The following is a 17,502-nucleotide window of genomic DNA, read 5'->3' as shown; positions in this document are numbered from 1 at the left end:
AGAGGGCTCTTTCTGTTTGGTTTTCTGTCTTTCTGTTTTTTTTTTTTTTTTTTTTTTTTTTTTTTTTTTTTTTTTTTTTTTTTTATGTAGTTGGACTAATCCTGTCCCCAGCACGTGATTTCTGGATTCAATTTGGTTGAAGTCAGTTTGTCTTTTTTTTTTTTTTTTTTCTTTTTTCTCTGAGATAATCCAGGCTTTACGAGGAGTAACTTTTTAAGTTTCTTATGAGAATTACATCCAATTAAGTGCAAATGTCACTGCAACACATTAAAAAAAAAGTTGCCCTAAACCTTTCATTTCCATCTCAAGAGAAAGTACTGAATGTGAAGTTTAAAGGATTTTGTGTCTTTAAAACAGACAATTCTGTAGCTGACTTATTTCTGACCCTTGGTAACTTTTTTTGTGCTTGAAAAGTAATCACAGGAACAATCTTTCATTCTCACACGTTTCAAAAGCAGCAGCACAGAAAAACAAGGTGACAACAAATTCCCCTCCTTCACCTGCCACCCTTTTAGACTTTACACCTCTTCCATCCACCTGCAGAAAGAGTCTGATGTGACTGGTCTTGACACTTGTGCTAATGGCAAGGGAGTTGTCTATGCATCTCCCTAACTAGTGATTCTTAAATGAATGTTAGACTCTTGCTGGAGCAAAATAAAGGCTGAATCTTCTTATTTTGGTAGAGCAGGAGAAATCAAATGATACATCCATAGGCTAATTAAATATAGCAAAGTTGGATTGGAGGAAGAAGATAAACAATAAGCAGCTAAATAAAGAAGTTGTTTGGTCTCTGTTACTGCTGGGAGGTGGGGAAAATATTTTAAAACAAAAGGTAAATGTCGAGCAGAAGTTAAAACTTTGGCCATATTTACTGTGGATGATCAAAGAAATTGCCAACTTAGTGGCATTTCAAGCAAAATGTCAGTCTTCCTTTGATTTATTTATTTTAAAATTATATTTCTTTTAAAAATGTTTATTTTAGGAATTTGCTTTAAAAATTATTTTATAAATGCTGGGAAAGGAAGGAGACAGGTAGGTTTGAGAAACTGCACAGTGCCAAGTTTCTCTGGTTGTATCTTCCAGCTAACTTATTCCTTATTGCTTGACTGCCTTAAGGAAATCAAGAAATCAGTTTTTGAATAATTTATGATTTTTTGTCACCCTTGTAAGGTGCTAATATGCCATAGTGAAATGAGGAGGGGGTGGGTAACCACAACAGCCTGCAGTGGATAAAATGAGTGGAATGCTTTTATAAAACACTGTTTGTGGGCATGTGTGTGTGCTTGCAGTCTGAAAATTGAAAGATGTTCTCAGAAGAATGCAAAAGCTACTTACCAGGAGAATTTAAGTTTCTTAAACTTTTTTGTCTAAACTCCTGCACAAGTGGCTTTTCTGCCTTGAAGTAAGATGGATAAAATTGTTTAGGCTAACATCTGAAAATTCAAGAACAGGAGGGGGAAAAAAGTCCTGAAGCCAATGGTGTTCTCGTTGGGATAAGGGTTTTAAGGCTGTCATACATCAGTTGCAGAGAGTGTGCTCCTTTCCCAGCTGCAGAAGAGCTGTTTGTCCCCAGAGCCAGCCACCTTAGCTGGGCTTGCTCAGAGCTGGAAGTAGCTGTGCATGACTCTTAAAAACTGACTCCCTTCTGACCTGGACCCTGAAGTTTTAGTGTACTGCCTTTTTAGCTCTTTTCTCCCTTCTAGGCCTACCAACAGCTCCCACAGAGGACTGTTTCCACAATCCTTCTCATATGTTCTCTACTTTGTGTTCCCAACAACTCTAATGACTCTTCCCAGGCCATGCTCAGTTGCTATTTGTTATAGATATTTGTTTTGATATAGATATGTCTGCCCCTCATCTTTAAAGTGTGTTGCTATATTTGGTTCTTCCCTTTCTGTCCCCAAACTTTCTTTCCTTTTGTGGTGTCCTATTCCAGTTGACTCTCTGGTGGCTTTTTCCACAAAGTCTGAGGTCTTGAAGCAGACTTTGAGGAGTATGCCCTGGAACTGCATTTCTTCAGAAAATGCTTTCTTGAGAAACACTTTCATTTCATAAGTTAGGTAATATTCCTGATTATTCAATATGAAAGAAGGTATTCATTCTGAAAGATTTAGATCTTAAGAGATTCACATCTTTTAATGTATGCAAATGTAGTTAAGATCAAAATAACTGCATGTCTGCAGAGGTGCAATGACATTGTAATGGAATGATGCAGTGAGGAGGAGGAGGAGATACTTCATGATGGTATTATTCAAATTTATTTTTGTGCTGAATTAATTGTACTGTTATATAGTCACTGTCTGTATGGGTGTGTTCTTCTTCAATATCTTGCTCTGTGTCATTAGTAACACTGATAATTGCCCCAGTGCTGACTGGGATGGAATTTAGTCCAGCTGCTATTTTTACTTGGAGGGCATCCTCCTCAGACTGTGCTCACTGTGTGAAGCACCTCTCCATGGGCTGTGAGATCTTGCTACTCCGTTTTTGCCTGCTGCAAACACATCAGGGACTTAGTGATACCCAGCCTGGTGAGAGAAGCCTGCTCTAAGCTCTGGCCAGGCTGTAGGTGCTTTGCTTTATACCACTGTGGTGGGATGATAGGAAAGCAAAGAATACAAGTGTGACCAAGGAGCAGCCTATTTGTAACTACTGCTGCAGAGCTTTGCAAGCTGAAGTTCTGAGGGGTATTCTTCTTTTCAGCCTTTTTAGAGTCAGATCTTTTGGTGCCTTGGGTTTTTGGTCCCTTTCTAAGCTCTGATTCTCTGCTTCAGGCTGGTTTCCCCGTTAATTCTTGCCCAGAGGGTCTTTTAGAAGCTGAGAATCCTTCAAAGCATGTAGGTCTGATTAAAATGTAGGTGATAATCCCTCAGCTAGATGAGGGAGAGCAGCTATTCCAGGCTGGGCAATCAGATGCAATTTTACTATGGATGAAAGAGGCTGTTGCCAACCATTCACATCCTGAGGCAAGCTCAGTTTCTGTGTCAAGGGACTTGGCTTGTACTACTGTGCACCTTCAGTTTTCATCACAGAAACATTCAGCCCTGGACTGCCTCTAGTAAAAATCATAGTTATGTTTCATGTTTAATATAAAGCCATTCATTTAATTCAGACACACCTGTTTTGTAATAATTGCATCATACCACTGTAGCCATGGCCTTTTTAGCCAAAGAAGTCTGGACCTGAGGAGCATGAATATCTTATGAAACCAGCTCTTGAATTTTGTTTATAGTGTATAACTGTGATAGCCTTATATTTCTTACGTTTTTGTTGTTTTTTTTCTTTGCATGGGGTTTTAATCTGGAAAACATGTGCTTTTATCAGGTTTTATGTAGCTGGGATATTTATCAGTTTTAACTCCTTAGACTATGAGTTTTTTTCAAAAAAATGTTTATAAAAACATTTGCCCGTGACCCTTTTAGTTGAAGAGATCAGAGTGCAATACAGAGTAGATTACTGTATGCAGAAATCCAGTTAAGTGTTTGGCCCTATTGCCTAATTAAAACTTACCTAATAAGATACAGATAATCCTGAAAATGTAGTTATATTTCCTCAGGGTTTCTAGCTAGTGAAAAGCTGCATATTGGTGGAAACTGGTAGTGTAGTAATGGATATGCATGGATAGGAAATTTAGGTTTATTGGAGTGAAGTGTTGTGCTTCCCTCATTGCCTGTCTGCGTGGAAAGGCATTAGTAAGTTTTGACTCCCAACAGATGGTGCCTGTGTTGCTTACAGGTTGTATTAGCGAGGAATTCTGTAGCCACAAACTCAGCAGACACATTGATAGCTCTAGAATGAGCCATGGAGTAGGGCTTCAGTATGTACACATAGGCAGTTTGAGCTGTCCTAATCTTAACTGAAACAGGTATTTGGGGAGCGTTGGATCATCTTCTAGATTGTCCTTTGACCTGGGGTCCAAGTTGTGGTTCAAAGGTATCACCTCTTAGTTTCTTCTAAACTGTTTTTAACTTTGGATGAATTTAGAGACATAGCAGCAGCTTGGTTTAAAAAGATTGTGAAGTTTGTTACTCTGCTTGATACATCTTATTTATCCTTTAAAATACATAAATTGAATAAGAGATCCTCGGAAGGTAAGAACAGAGTTTAAGGCAAATGGTCAATGAATGACTTATTGCTGTCACATAAAGCACAAACATTCTAAGTAGTGCTCATGGTTTATGAGCTTTCTTGCTCTTTTTCTCTGTATCTGTTTTGCATCTATTCCTGAATATTCCCTTCTCCAGATGAAAAAATTTCTTTGTAACTGAGACTTCTGTTGCACATAGAAATGGAATCATTATTATTGAGACACAGGTAAAGTGATTTATCGTTCTTTCTTAGCATAACAGCAGCAAGTCACCATTTCCTAGATTTATTTGTTCAACAAATATGTTCTTAACAGTGATACTCCCTTTTTAATTAGAAATCTAGGCAAACCAGATAGTTGTGAACTTTCAGGAGCAGTATATTTAAGTTGGAAATGTACATCATATAATGATTTTTTTCTCCCCTGGTATTTCAGTTGAGTTTTAATTATTCATATTAAATACCATCATCAAATACTAACTCCCTTACTTTTCTATGCTTTCCTGCTGTCAGTTTAGAGGTAAGTGAGGAAAACCCAGTAACTTCCTTCCCATGGAAGGTGGAGGAGCAGGAGACCTCATGATGTCATGTTTAAAATCCAGGCAGCCACCAAGCCCCAGGCACCCCCTCTCTCCCTCCCCCACCAGTGGGATCAGGGAGAGAATCAGAAGGGTGAAAGCCTGAATATTCATAGGTTGAGATAAAGACAGTTTAACAGAAAAAGAAAGCCACACAAACACAAGCAAAGCGAAACAAGGAATGAATTCCCTGCTTTGCCATGGGCAGGCAGCTGTTCAGCCATCTCCAGGAGAGCAGGGCCCCATCACACGTTACTTGGGAAGATGAACACCATCACTCCAAATGTGCCCCCTTTCCTTCTTCTTCCCCTCACTTTATATACTGAGCTTGATGTCACGTGGTCTGGAATGTCCCTTTGGTCAGTTGGGGTCACCTGTCCAGGCTGTGTCCCCTCCCACCATCCCAGGCACCCCCAGCTTCCTCCAGTGTGGCAGCACTAAAAGCAGAAAAGGCCTTGGCTCTGTGTAAGCCCTGCTCAGCAATAACAAAAACATCTGTATTATCAACCCTGTGTTCAGCACAAATCCAAAACACAGCCCCATACCAACCACTCTGAATAAACTCTACCCCAACACACATGGTTTCCTCCTAAATATGGAATGGTAAAATCAAAGCCTCTGCTGGATCTTCACAGGTGAGTTAGTTTCTATGATAGTTCTGAAAGAAAAACACTTCTGTCATTTTCTTGGAGGTTGTATGGAGAAAGGGCAACCAAAGCAGAATGAGTGCTATTAACGAGAGGGGGAGGAGTTCCTCCTTCCTATTATTACCAAAAGAAAAATGCTGAATTCCAGAACTGTCTGGAACTTAGCAAAGGTATTTTGTTCCAAGTACTTATCTCTTTAATCTCAAAAGATGATATTATGTTGTATTTTATTTTGTGGGTGACTTGATTTAGTCACCTTTCAGCTATAACTTTTGGAGCTCAAATGAACCCCAAATCTCTCAAGTATGCTGTTCATTTTTTTTTTTTTTAATATGTATAGTTTAGATATTCCTCAGATATAAGTTTAGGGGAAGGGGGAAGTAGAGAGAGAAACTGTTTTCAGCAATGTGGTCTTTTTATAGATATATAGGTGTTAAGACTGATGAAGTTTTTTAGTTCTAGAAGATGATGCAAACCAAAATGGTTGAGAAATTCAAAGGTGTTGGGGACTGCAAACTTAAGATAAAATCCTCTATCTTAGAGGGTAAAAGCTGCAGTCTTAATACAGGAATTTGTCTGTAATAGTAGAAGTGACCACTGAAACTGATGCTACAGCAATTTTGTATTTTAAGTTTGCTTCTCTTTTGCATGTTTATAGGTATTGGAAAAGGGAGGAAATGAATCTTCTAGAGGCAAAAGTTCCAGTTATTACCACTTGGATACTGTATCTTGCAGAATGGAGTAATATAGTGCAATATTTTTCTGAAACTGGTTACTGTGTCCTACCTTCATTCCTTTCTTTAAGGGTTCCCAGCAAACCACCTCCCCCAGCCTGGATTTACTACTGGCTTGTGTACAGGAGCTACTGGTGAATTGAGCTGTGCCACACATTTACTTGGGAGTTTTGTTTTGTTTGAAATGGCAGCTTACAGGTTTGTGTATTTTCATTCCTGGAGATTAGAGAAAGAAATCTGCTGTGTAAATAAGTTTGCAAGTAACTGGTGAAATGCTAATATTTAGCTGGGCTCCACTTGCTCTGAACCCATGGGGTTGCAATAGTGGCTGAACTTGTCTTGGCAGTTGTTTGCATGTAGCGGGTGTCTTGAAACATTAGTTGGTGCAGTCACTTTTGAATAGGGTTTTGAAAGACTGACTTAACCTTCTAGTATTTGTTTTCAAGTGCTATAGAAGATAATGTCCATAACACAGTTTCTTCCTGGCTCGAGAGAAAGTTATAGCCAGTGCTACAGCATGTCTGTGGCTGAGCAGACATGGGAGGAGGAGGAATATAGGCAGTGCTGCTTGAAAGTATAGTGGGAAATTGGAGTAAAGATCGTGGATTAATTTGACTGTGCCATGAATCTTCTTGAGAGAGGACTATGTTTGAGGTCCTTCATATTTGTCATAAGGCTGCACTTACACAATCAACCTGACACATCTGTGGTCTTCTGCAGAAAGATTGCCTGCGGGGGCACACTTTTGCCCTCCGTGTTGGGCTGGCACTGGCATTTCTGCAGCCGGGTAGATGAGGGAACAGCTTGGTTAGGTTTTCATCGAGATCAGTTCCTTGAGCTGACTGTGTGACTCCATCAGCACTGGTGCTACTGTAGGGAAGGAGAGCTTCCTTTCCCAGGAGCCTGCACCTGTGTCGGGTCAGCGGCTGCTCCAGCGCAGCCCGAGGGATGTTGCACTTCCAACACTTGGTGTCACGGTGCGGTGGCTGTGCTGAGCAAAGCAGTAAATTCTTGCTCAATCTCTCCCTAGTGGTGCACTAAAACCGCATGGGACAACTCCCACAACAGATAAATGACTTTCTTCTCGCAGGGCAGGTTTTCAGCTGGATCAGTATCAGTAGCTGGGAGTACATCGTTTAGTGGGTGTGTCAGGTGATACCTGTTGGCGGTGAAGTGCTTATTTGTATTATTCCTTTTAGAGGAAAAAAAAGGCAAGGGTGGGTTTTTTTTTTTTTTTTTCCTTCCCCAGAAAGATCACGTCTGAATGTGATCTGGGAATGAATGCTGGGAAACTTCATGAATCATTTAGGAATTTGCTTGACTGGGGGAATCTGTCAGCTGAAGGGAAGACGGAGCTGTTCTGCATGGTTGCTATTTTTTTCAGCTGAAGGGAATACCTTCAAGGCAAGCCAGCATTTAATTTTTCATTATCTGTCTCCAAATAGAATAGCTCACCTCTAAGTGCCTTTTTTTTTTTTTTTTTTTTTTTTTTTTTTTTTTTCTCAGGAGATACTTTGCTTTCAAGGTCTTATTTGGTTTAAGACTTTTAAAAAGGGACTTGCAAACAGCAGCGATAGTGGATGAGGGTGCTGGTTGGTTTGTGGTGCACAGTTACGCCGTTGCTAGGTCATGCATGCCTTGGAAAAAGACTGGTTCTGGTGAGGGATTGCCTTGTCAGCTGGAGCTCCTATGATGTTTTTCAGGGAATAGTGATGTAAGGGTGACTGAACTGAAAACTTAGCGGATAAAGTTATTACAGTACGGTGTGTGTCATTCAGCATAAAATACAACTGAAATAACCACTGGTACTATTGTGAAAATGGATAATTATTTTATATTTCTGTTACCTTTTTTCTATGCAAACAAAAAAAATATTCAAAATTGTTTTCAGTGCTCAGTAAAGGATATCCTAGGAAATGACATGACTTATTAACTTGCTGAATATTGCAGGCCTGTAGTCTTTTTGATTCTAATTATTTTTGAAAGATAAAACAGGCTGATAAATTGTAGGAAGAAACATTTGAACTAGTTAAGGATGATAATCTATTCAAATTATTGCTATAGTACTTTCAGCCTACCAAAGTATAAGTGAAAACTACAAACATTATTTGATCAGCCCTAGCTTTGACCTTGCTGGAAGGAAATAAGACAGCCAGGAGACAAAGTGAGGAGACTGAGCAGCTTGAAAGAAGTGGAAATTTTCCCTGGGTATAATCAGTTAGCTTGACTGCATGCAGCCAGCTGATAAGCATCTTTAACTTCATACAGAAAAGCATGAATGACTTTGTAATGCCAATAGATATCTTCTGTCGATAGCCTAGTACTTAGTGATACTTTGTATATAGGTCTTGCCTATCTTTCTTCAGTGAGGAAAAAAGAAAAACCCAAACCTAAAGAGAAGATTCTTTTGTAAGATAAATTTTTCTACTGCTTTCTGCTGTTTTTTCCCCTTTATATTAAGGTTGCCTTTGCAGATCTCTGAAACCTTCTTTGCAATGCAGTCCCTGAACATATGTCAGCCAATAGTTTTATTCCCTGCTGATCAGCTGTTAATGATTTTCAAGGTAAAACTTAAATATAGATTTAAATATAGATTTTTGAAATTTTTTACTTAGATGGATCCATATATCTGTCTATTTGAAACTCCTGCCATGGATTAATTCTTTTTGCTGACTCTGCTTTGTACTCTTCTTTCCTCGGTCCAAGGCAGAAAGCCTAGTGTTTTGTTTCAATGTTCAGGGATCAGGTACAGAATGGAGAGTTTTATTGGGGGAGCATAAGGCGTTATTTATATTTTATGACCTAATAAAGAGACAGTATGAGGAATTAGCTGTGTCTTTGCTTTAAAGGAATATCATTTTTGAAGACAAAATTATGGAGTAATTTTGCAGCGTTCCTTTTGAAGGCTGTTTCCTGTGCTATGTGTTGCCAAGATTAAAGAAGTTCTTAATGCAAAATGATGTGAACTAAAAATATTTTACCTTTTCTAAGGAAGTGAATGGAAGTTTAGAATGAGTTTGGTAGAGTCTCTGAGGACTTGAACATGTGAGTACCGGTGTTTTTCTTTTTGAAATAGCTAAACTAGTGAAATTGGGCAGTCAATTTTATTGACTTTGCTTCAGATGCTTAGGAGATCGCAGCATTAAAAAGCTTGGATTTTAACACTTTACCAAAATATCTAGAATTATGTGCAGTACTAATGAAAGCTGCAAGGTATTATGCACCGATTTGATGTTGATCTGGGCTTATGATCTGTAAAGAAAATTTGGAACCTAAGAGACTGTGCTGAAAGTCTTGTTTCAGGGTAGTGCATGCAGCCATGAAGGTGCTTACTCCCTTTACTACCTTCAGTAGCGACCTTCTGCATTTCCTGCTTTGGAAAGGTACAGTGTGGTGGTTGTCCAAAACTAATAAAATATGCTTTAGTAGCTGTTCTGCAGGGTGAAAGAGTTACAAGTTTTTCAATGGGTGGCTGTTATTCATGCTAGCCTTTTAAGTACTGAAGTCAATTTTGTGCAGGTTTTACATGATAAAACTTGCTTGTAATTTAAAAATTTACTTGAAAGTGCTACTGGGTTTTTTTGACTTCTAATATTTATGTATAGGGTAAAAGGTGGGTTTGCATCTCTTCAAGTGATCTAAAATGTGCTTTTTTGTCATTGTGCTGATCGGAGATTCAAGGCTGGTGCTTACAGTTGCAGCTCTTTTTCTGTGTCATGTATGTAAAATAATCCTGATTTTACCTTGTCTATAGGAAGTGATCATGAAAACTATAACTTCAAATGCAGGGAGACAGGGGACATCCAGCAGAGAACTTGATAAATTTTGTGGCCTATGAGCTGTCAAAATGGTCATCTGTTCTAAAATTATTGCTTCCAAGGACATAGACTCCTCCACCTCTTTCTCTTCTGGCCCTCACAGAGTAATTGACTGGTCCAGTTTCTTTATAAATTATGGTTGTGGTGATTGTGTGTGGAATAATATTGAGAAGGACTTTAGACTCAGCATGCCTCTGTCTCTTGACCCGCTGGTGTTAAATTACTGAAGATAATATCTTTTCTATCAGCTTCCATGCTAGGAAAGAAATTATCTAAGACAAACATTTAAAGGCACTATATAACTAAGTAGTTTCCCTGACTGACAGTTTTAGTCGGAAATGGAGACAGAAGGGAAGTGGATTATTGAGCTAGAAATCTTTCTGGTCCTTCAAGGGGTCCCAGTCCTGCAGCTGAAGGCAGACATGTCCTTTGGGGATGTTTACCTTTAATTTTAGTGTTGTGATCACTGGTTGTGATAGCCTTTTAATGGTCATTGAGTCTCTGTAAGTTAAACCCAAGTTTGAATCCCAGGATCTCTTACATGTTTTTGGTCTGAATGCTATTCAGATGCTGTCAGATTCGTTTAACTACTCTGGCAAACTTCCAGGGAACAGGCACCTTGATTATTATTGCTTTGGAACTGCTGGCCCTGCTGCCTTGCATTTCCAGGTACTGGCTGATATGTACCAAAGTGTGCTGTCTCAAGGGTTTTACTGCAGCCTCCCGCTCTTACTGTCCCCTGTGATTTACATGTTATGGCTCCGATGCTGAGCAAGTGGCGCACAGATGTGATAAAAGGAATTCTAGGCTGTTACTACTTTACTGATAGATGAGTGCAAGATGATATGTGGCATCTCCCCTGGAGGGGGAAATAACAAAATCAATATGCACATCTCCTCCTGGAACTTCTTTATTCCTTTTAATAGCCTTTCCAGAAGCCTGGTGTGTTCTGTTTACCTGGCATTGGTTTTCCTTTGCTAGAAAGCAAATACTTTTTAATAGCAGTTTACAGCTTGTCTCATCACCTGACCTTCTGTGTTTTGCAGTTCTGTGTGGGAGTACAGATGTCTGTGCATTACAATAATTATAGAATTTAAGCATAATTAGTTTAGCCAGTAACCTTTATTTGCTTTGATAACTTAGGTTTTATTCAATTATTGGCAGTTTTCAAGGTTTTTCCATCTGGGACCAGACTCATAGGTTCTGATTTTTTTTCATGTTACTCAAAGAGATTGAAGCAATCAAGAATTAACTGTAAGTAGATGAAGATGCTATTTAAGATTAGATTTTATAAGGTGTTTATAAAAAGGACTGGAACTGATTGGTTCACAAACCAATAAGGTGGTTGGTTGCTGTTGGATTTCTAGAACATTGTTCTCTAAAACAAGAAGGGTACTAATGAACTGTGTGAAAGCTGTGCAAGAGATGTGTCTGAGAGAGAACCAGCCAAACCAAAACAGTGCACAGTTGGAGACCACAAAAGCTGTTTCGCTTGCAAAACTTTATTTTCCTTTTGAAAAGCAAATAGGCCTATTGCAAAGACTGTGGTCTCTGTTTTTAAAAACATTGGCAGCCAGCTGCACCTGCATGGTGGAGCCTCTGGTAGCTCATTTTGGGCACAACAGCATCCTTGTGCTGGAAATTGTAGGTCAAGTTTTGAGATGACTGTGAAGTTACGAGGTTATTTCAAGATGAATATGAAGATGAGGCAAAAGAGGTATGGTGGCTGATGCTTGGGGAGGACAAGAAACAAAGTGGATGTGTGGGAATGAACGGAAAAGTTGGATCTGTGCCTTCTTCTACTGCTTAGATACATGTTGGGACTCCTTGCAGGTACTCTCTTCCTTGCTTGCCAGGGTATTTGATAATGGAAGGGAAACTAAAGAGCTTTTAGCTCTCTGCCAGTTCTGTAGAACCTCCCTAGGAGGAAAAAATTACTTGGAGATTCGTCTTCAGAACATCATATTTTTGACTCTGCTTTTTTTCACATGTACAGAGTAATAGTTGAGTTTGGTTTGCTTCCACTGACACAGAGCTATTGGAATTGGCTGTGGTGTGGCTATTGCAAATTACAGGACACGGCAGTGACCATTGCTTGAGGGATAAACTCAAAAAGAAAGTGAATGTAAAGGTAGTAATGAAAGATACAGTGCAGAAGATGTAGCTTCTCCTTCAGCTCAACAGTTGAATGGAACTGGATAAAAAATTAAGAGTTGTAATTCTCCACCAGAAAAAGATGTCAGTGTTGCTCTCTGAAGAATAAAAGCTTCTGATTTAGAGACTGAAACTGGCTTCTGAAGCCCATGTACTAAGGATTGGGCAGCTTTTTTCTTGGACTGCACAGGAGTATTAAAATCCATCTGACAGGCTTCACTTCCTTGATTGTATAAGGGTCATATCAAGAATTCTATTTCTGAGAACGGCGTTTACATAACTGTTAGGATTAAAAGGAAGATCTCTAGAACTACTTTGTTGGCCTTGTTTTCTCATCATTGCAGCAGTATGAAATGATGCTGTGTTAACTGCAATTTGGACAAAAATTTGTTTCCAAATATCCTGTGGTCGAAGTTCCTATTGGAACTTAATGTTAAAAGAATTTCCAATAAACAGAGGGGAGGTTTTGAGAAAGAAACAAAGATGTCTTCTATGTGCCAAGTATAATTTTTTCATTAAGTTCAGTATATGTAGTTCCAAGAAATAAAAGCTGTTGGGTGTTGTTTTTCTTTGTTGTTTTGTTTTCGTGTGTTTTTTTTGGGGGGGAGGGCGGTGAGAAACATAGCTGAATTCCTGAAAGCACAGAAGAAAATGTTCCAAAAAACCTGAAAACTGTTAGAATAGTGGACTCTTACAGTTAACGCTTGGTATTTTGTTAGTGTTATTGTTCCTGTGAAGGAGAGAGAAATAAAAGACAATCTATCCTCTTCCCCTTGCCCCCTAAATGCATATTTGAGCTTTCTAGTTATTTATATGTCTACAGCCAAAAGGTATTTTTAGTTGTATTAATTAACTGTGGAAATGCTGTATAAAATTACAGCTTCTGCATGAGATTCTAGAGCTACTGAAAAGAAAGTAATTTTTTCTTTCTCAAGAAATGTGAGGGGTTACCTAAGTGACCTTGGGTTTTTTCTCCTATTACTTACACTGCTCACATATTATGAAAAGAAAGTAGTGTTTGGAGTCCATCCAATAGAATGGAAGCCACAATAAACAATGGCATCTTTTTGATTTTTTTTTTGTTTTGTTTTAATGTTTCAGTTGACCTTCATATCTGCTGTCTATTGCTCAGCTTCAGCAGTTGAAGTGGCACCATTATTTTCCCCCTCCATCTCTTACTCACCTTCATCCTCTTCCCTGGCAGCCCCATGAGATTCAATGCCAAAGATCTGGCATTGCTGGCCAGGTGCACATCAGGTTGTTTTGACAAGGAAAGCTGAAGATTTGCAGAGTGGTGGGGGATGAAAAATTAATAGGTAAAAATTACTTGCATTGAAAACTACTCCTGGTTGCTGTGCGTGCTTTGTGGAGTTGTTAGCTTGGTTTCACTAATCACATACACCTCACTTTTTTTTCTTCATTACTGATGCTTGACTGGCACTAAATACCTTTCTAAATAATGAAACTTAAAACCAGTTTTCTCAGGTTTCCTTTGTCATATAGCTTGGAAAGAGTACAAAGTCCTTAACGTGATTTTTTTTTCCTCGTAAACAAAGACTGGTTTTTCTTTTCTAGTAACTGCTAGTCACCAGTCACTGGTTGCCATGTCTTAAAAATTAGATATGCAGTTCCTCAGAATTCATCCATCCCATCTCTAAAGACTGTATTCTTTTATCCATATAGATTTTCCATGACTCACTTTGCACCTCCTTTGCAGGTTTCTTCAGGCTTTTATGACCATATTTTAAATGTCTTTCAATTTCCAGTAAGTTTGAATAAATGTCTATTCCCTCAGTAGCTGTTAGAAAATAGCTGATGTTTAGTGGTAAAATCAGTCCTAACACAGTAATTTCAGCAACAGGAAATGTTTTATTTTCACTTGTCCCAGTTGATCTTCATTGCAATTGTATTTACTTTTATTCTATTAGGGGAAAAAACGAAACAAGTTCAAACCCAGCACAGACTCAGTTATAAGGGGCTGAGCAAGTTCTGTGCTACATTTTTAGAATATTTTATACACACCCCGGTGAAACCACAACGTGCATTTTCTAATGATAATTAGCCACAATTTCCTGTAGAGTGTGCAGCAAACTTCCTGGACAGGAGGCTTTAGGAAGTGTTCACTTCTGTCTGCCTTGAGGCTCCTCACCAGGTTTACTTACCCTGTGTACTCGTTGTAGGCACCATATCAAGCCTTGCTTGGTTGGTATCTGATGCTTTGAGGATGTTTTTGAGTTTTCCAGAATTTATGATTGAGTGCTAATACTGTTAAAAACTGTACAAATGCTGGAGAAATACCAAACATTTCTGTAGCCAATGATCGGGGGCTGTCTGTGCCATGGTCAGTGGTAGATTCTAGGAAAGTGTTTCAGGAGCTATGCATGATGTTCCTGTTGCCAAGTAAATCCTTCTGGCTCCCACCAATCCCTTGAGAAGAAGGGTCCTTTCTGTTGGGGCATGCTGGTCCCTGTGTGTCCCGTTCACAGATAGGCTTGTCATTGTTAGTCTGACTAATCTTTGGACTTGCTTGTTTTTCACGCGTACAAGGTAATGACTTCCCTAATCCTATAGAAAAATATTTTTATGTGAAAAAGCTGCAGTGGGAATGTGACTCCTTCCTTTTGGTGCCCACGGGGTTCTGAGGGATGGAATTTAGTCTTAGCAGCATCCTGTACTTGTACTCTAAAGCTATGTGGATACTTGGATCGGATAACTTTAAGTGTTCGGTTGCTGGATGTGCATCAATTTATATTACATTATTTTCTGTGTTGTCCTTGCACTAGTAGGTCTGAAAAGATGCGGGCACTTCAATTCCTTTTCTAAGAAAACTCCCCAGGTTATTACTGAACACAGTTATTCTAAGTCCCAGTGCCTGTGAGTGTAATCCTCCCATTTTCTTCTGGGGAAAAAGGTACTCTGCTTTTCAAATGTTGCCTGTTGAAACATCTTGATTGAAATTATCAAGAGGAAAAGAAAATGTTATTTGTTTGTTTGTTTATTTACTGCAACAAGATATTCTTCTGCTCAATATAATGATTTTAGTGGTGGCTAGCTTAGGGAAATACAAGAGTTCCTCAGAGTCAGCTGTAGAATAACATGACCTTAAGGTACAGCTGTTCTTCCAGCTCCCTAGCAATTCCAGGCTGACTGGAGGTACAGGATTTCATGTGTCCTTTCAAAAATGTACAAGATTACATCGTATGCAAAAATACCACTTCTTCTTTTAAGAAGTGATCTCTAAAGAGATCATGTTTGTCTGTAAGCTTTATATCTGTGTATGTTTATAGTAGGTTTATGTATCTATATGTATCTACGCATACACCTACAAGTGTGTTTTTAAAAAGAAAAAGAATGCAATATTAAAAATCATCTGTTTATGAAAGAATAACTTTTCAAAGTTCTTGACCCACTCACTGACTGTGAAGTTGTGAAACATTCCCCATTCTCAAAAGTTTGTTTACATGCTTGCATGTGTCTATAGACAAAAGGATGTTGTTCCCGCTGGTTAAGCACTTTAAAAAAGTGTAGCAAAATAATAGTAGCAAAGTGGCTGTAAATATTTAGGCCTCATTTTACTCCTTTTTTAAATGTTCAGATTAGCATGTTCTAATATAAGTATATAGTAAAAATAAATTCAGATTAGCCTGTTCTAATAGAAATATAATAGTGAATGGTTTTTCCTGTTTTAACATAGATTAGTTTTTTGATCTCCTGGAATGATGGGAGCAAAAGGTGTTCCATGCTAAAGTGCCTGTTTCTGCACCCATGTGAGGAAGAGGGAGAAAAGCTGAGAAAACAGTGTTGAGTGTGTGCTGCAGTCACCAGTTCTTCCAGCTGCAGAGTAGAAGGAACCTTCTGGGAAGTTATTTGACGTCTAACATAGGCAGCCACTGAGTTAAGCTGTCTTGTTTTGGTTGATAATGATTTTCTTTTCGGACCTTTATAACTAATTCACCTTTTTGAGAAGCATTTAATGTGTGAAGACCGAAGGTTGTTTTTATTAATCTCTTACCTCTTTGCATGCAGAACCGAGGGAGAGATGGTGCTGACTGAAGGGAAATCTGCTTTTTCTAATGAAAAATAAGGTAATTAATTTTCCTACTGCTTTTCTGGATGTGCTAGTCTAACGTGAGAACTTGAGTAATCCTTTTTAATGATAGCTATATTCCTGTTGTGCTTTTAGGGACAAAAAATATAAATCACTATTATTAGAAGAGTGGAAATGAAAAAAAAAATCCATTGTTTGCTGTCTGTAACGCTGGCTATTCTTCATGATATCAACACCCTTTAGCTGAATCATAAATAGTCTGTGCCCAGGGTCTGCTCATAACGTACACAGGTCTAAATCCAGAATTACTCCACCAAATCCACTGGAATAATGAAAGTGCTAAATGAGGCATTGTGGCAATGTTCAAGATGCAATTTCCTGACTACAGTTTTATTTGATTTTGTAACTAAATCTGTTACAAAGAATGGTATTTTCTCTTCCTTTTTTGTAAAAGGCAATTTTATGTCTAATATGAAGGGGCTGTTCAAATAGGCTCTGACATGCCATGGAAAGCCTTGCACGAGCTGCTGAGTGCCCTCATCTGTCATTGGCTTTAGTAGGAATTGAGGCCACTCATCTTCTGGAATGAGCAAGCACTAAGTGTGGAACTGCCCTTTTTCTTACCCTTTGTTTGATACTACGGACATCCTTCCGCAGTTGCCTGAAAATAGCACTGGACTGCAAAGAATCAGGGATAGTGTGCAGCTTGAGATGCTCACCTGTTAACAGCAAGTACTTTATAATTGGCTTCCCGGATATTTTTGCACTGTATGGACCAGCAGTCAGATGGAAGTGATTGCACTGCTGGGCAGATTGTGGATTTTGTTGAAAAGATTTTTCAGGATGATATAGTGGCTTATTTTAATATAGTGATGAATGTGCACATATGGTACATTTTTAAAGCAGTGTTTGCTTTCAAAGCACCGCTCAGGAACCTGTGAGATTTCTGTATGTTTGCAAACAAAAGGAGACAGGACATAAGGGGTTCTTTGGCTTGAGTTTCATCCAGCTGCATTCCCCTGGATGGTAATGATGTGACAAGTTAAATGTAGGTGAGAGCAAGCTCATGGCCACCCCTTTGTCACACCTTCGTGCATTAATATCCTGCTGTGTGACTGGCAGAAATTTTTAGTGAAGGGCTTTACATTTGAAGCTATTCTCTTCTATTCCACGTTCATCCAAGTGTCCTATTTTCATGGGAGCCTTGGCCTGTTGTGAAAAGGTTTAAGGAAGTGCTTTGATCAACTTTGCAACAGTGAAGAAAGGAGTTGGGTGAGTTTTGTAGAAATCAACTGCTAGGTCCACTTAGGTTTTTGAAATTCAAAGCCACTTTTTGAGAAACTTGGAGAGTGAGCCACAAATTAATAGCTTGCTGCTGAAATGATTTAGCCTTGCAGGAAATAAATGGGAATTCCCCTTGCAATGCTGCAGTTTGATGAA

General features: G+C 38.9%; 1 protein-coding gene across 10 annotated transcripts in view; it reads left to right on the top strand.

Annotated features, from left to right (window-relative positions):
- Positions 1-17,502, top strand: part of INPP4B (inositol polyphosphate-4-phosphatase type II B) — a 293,798-nt gene that overhangs the window by 24,545 nt on the left and 251,751 nt on the right. For 6 of the 10 annotated variants that reach the window (XM_066186440.1, XM_066186438.1, XM_066186439.1 and 3 more), the window contains exon 2: positions 16,041-16,099. The exons of the other annotated variants lie outside the window; for them this stretch is intronic. In XM_066186440.1, coding sequence (XP_066042537.1) covers positions 16,088-16,099 — 12 coding nt within the window. In that variant the 5' untranslated portion in view covers positions 16,041-16,087. The remainder of the gene's footprint in view (positions 1-16,040; positions 16,100-17,502) is intronic. 10 annotated transcript variants of the gene reach the window in all.

This window comes from Chamaea fasciata, unplaced genomic scaffold, assembly GCF_029207755.1.
Source record: "Chamaea fasciata isolate MVZ Bird 193981 ecotype frontalis unplaced genomic scaffold, bChaFas1.0.hap1 SCAF_6, whole genome shotgun sequence".
Classification (NCBI taxonomy): Eukaryota; Metazoa; Chordata; class Aves; order Passeriformes; family Sylviidae; genus Chamaea; species Chamaea fasciata.
The sequence above is the reverse complement of the archived record's forward strand: the minus strand, read 5'-3'. Positions and strand labels throughout refer to the sequence as shown.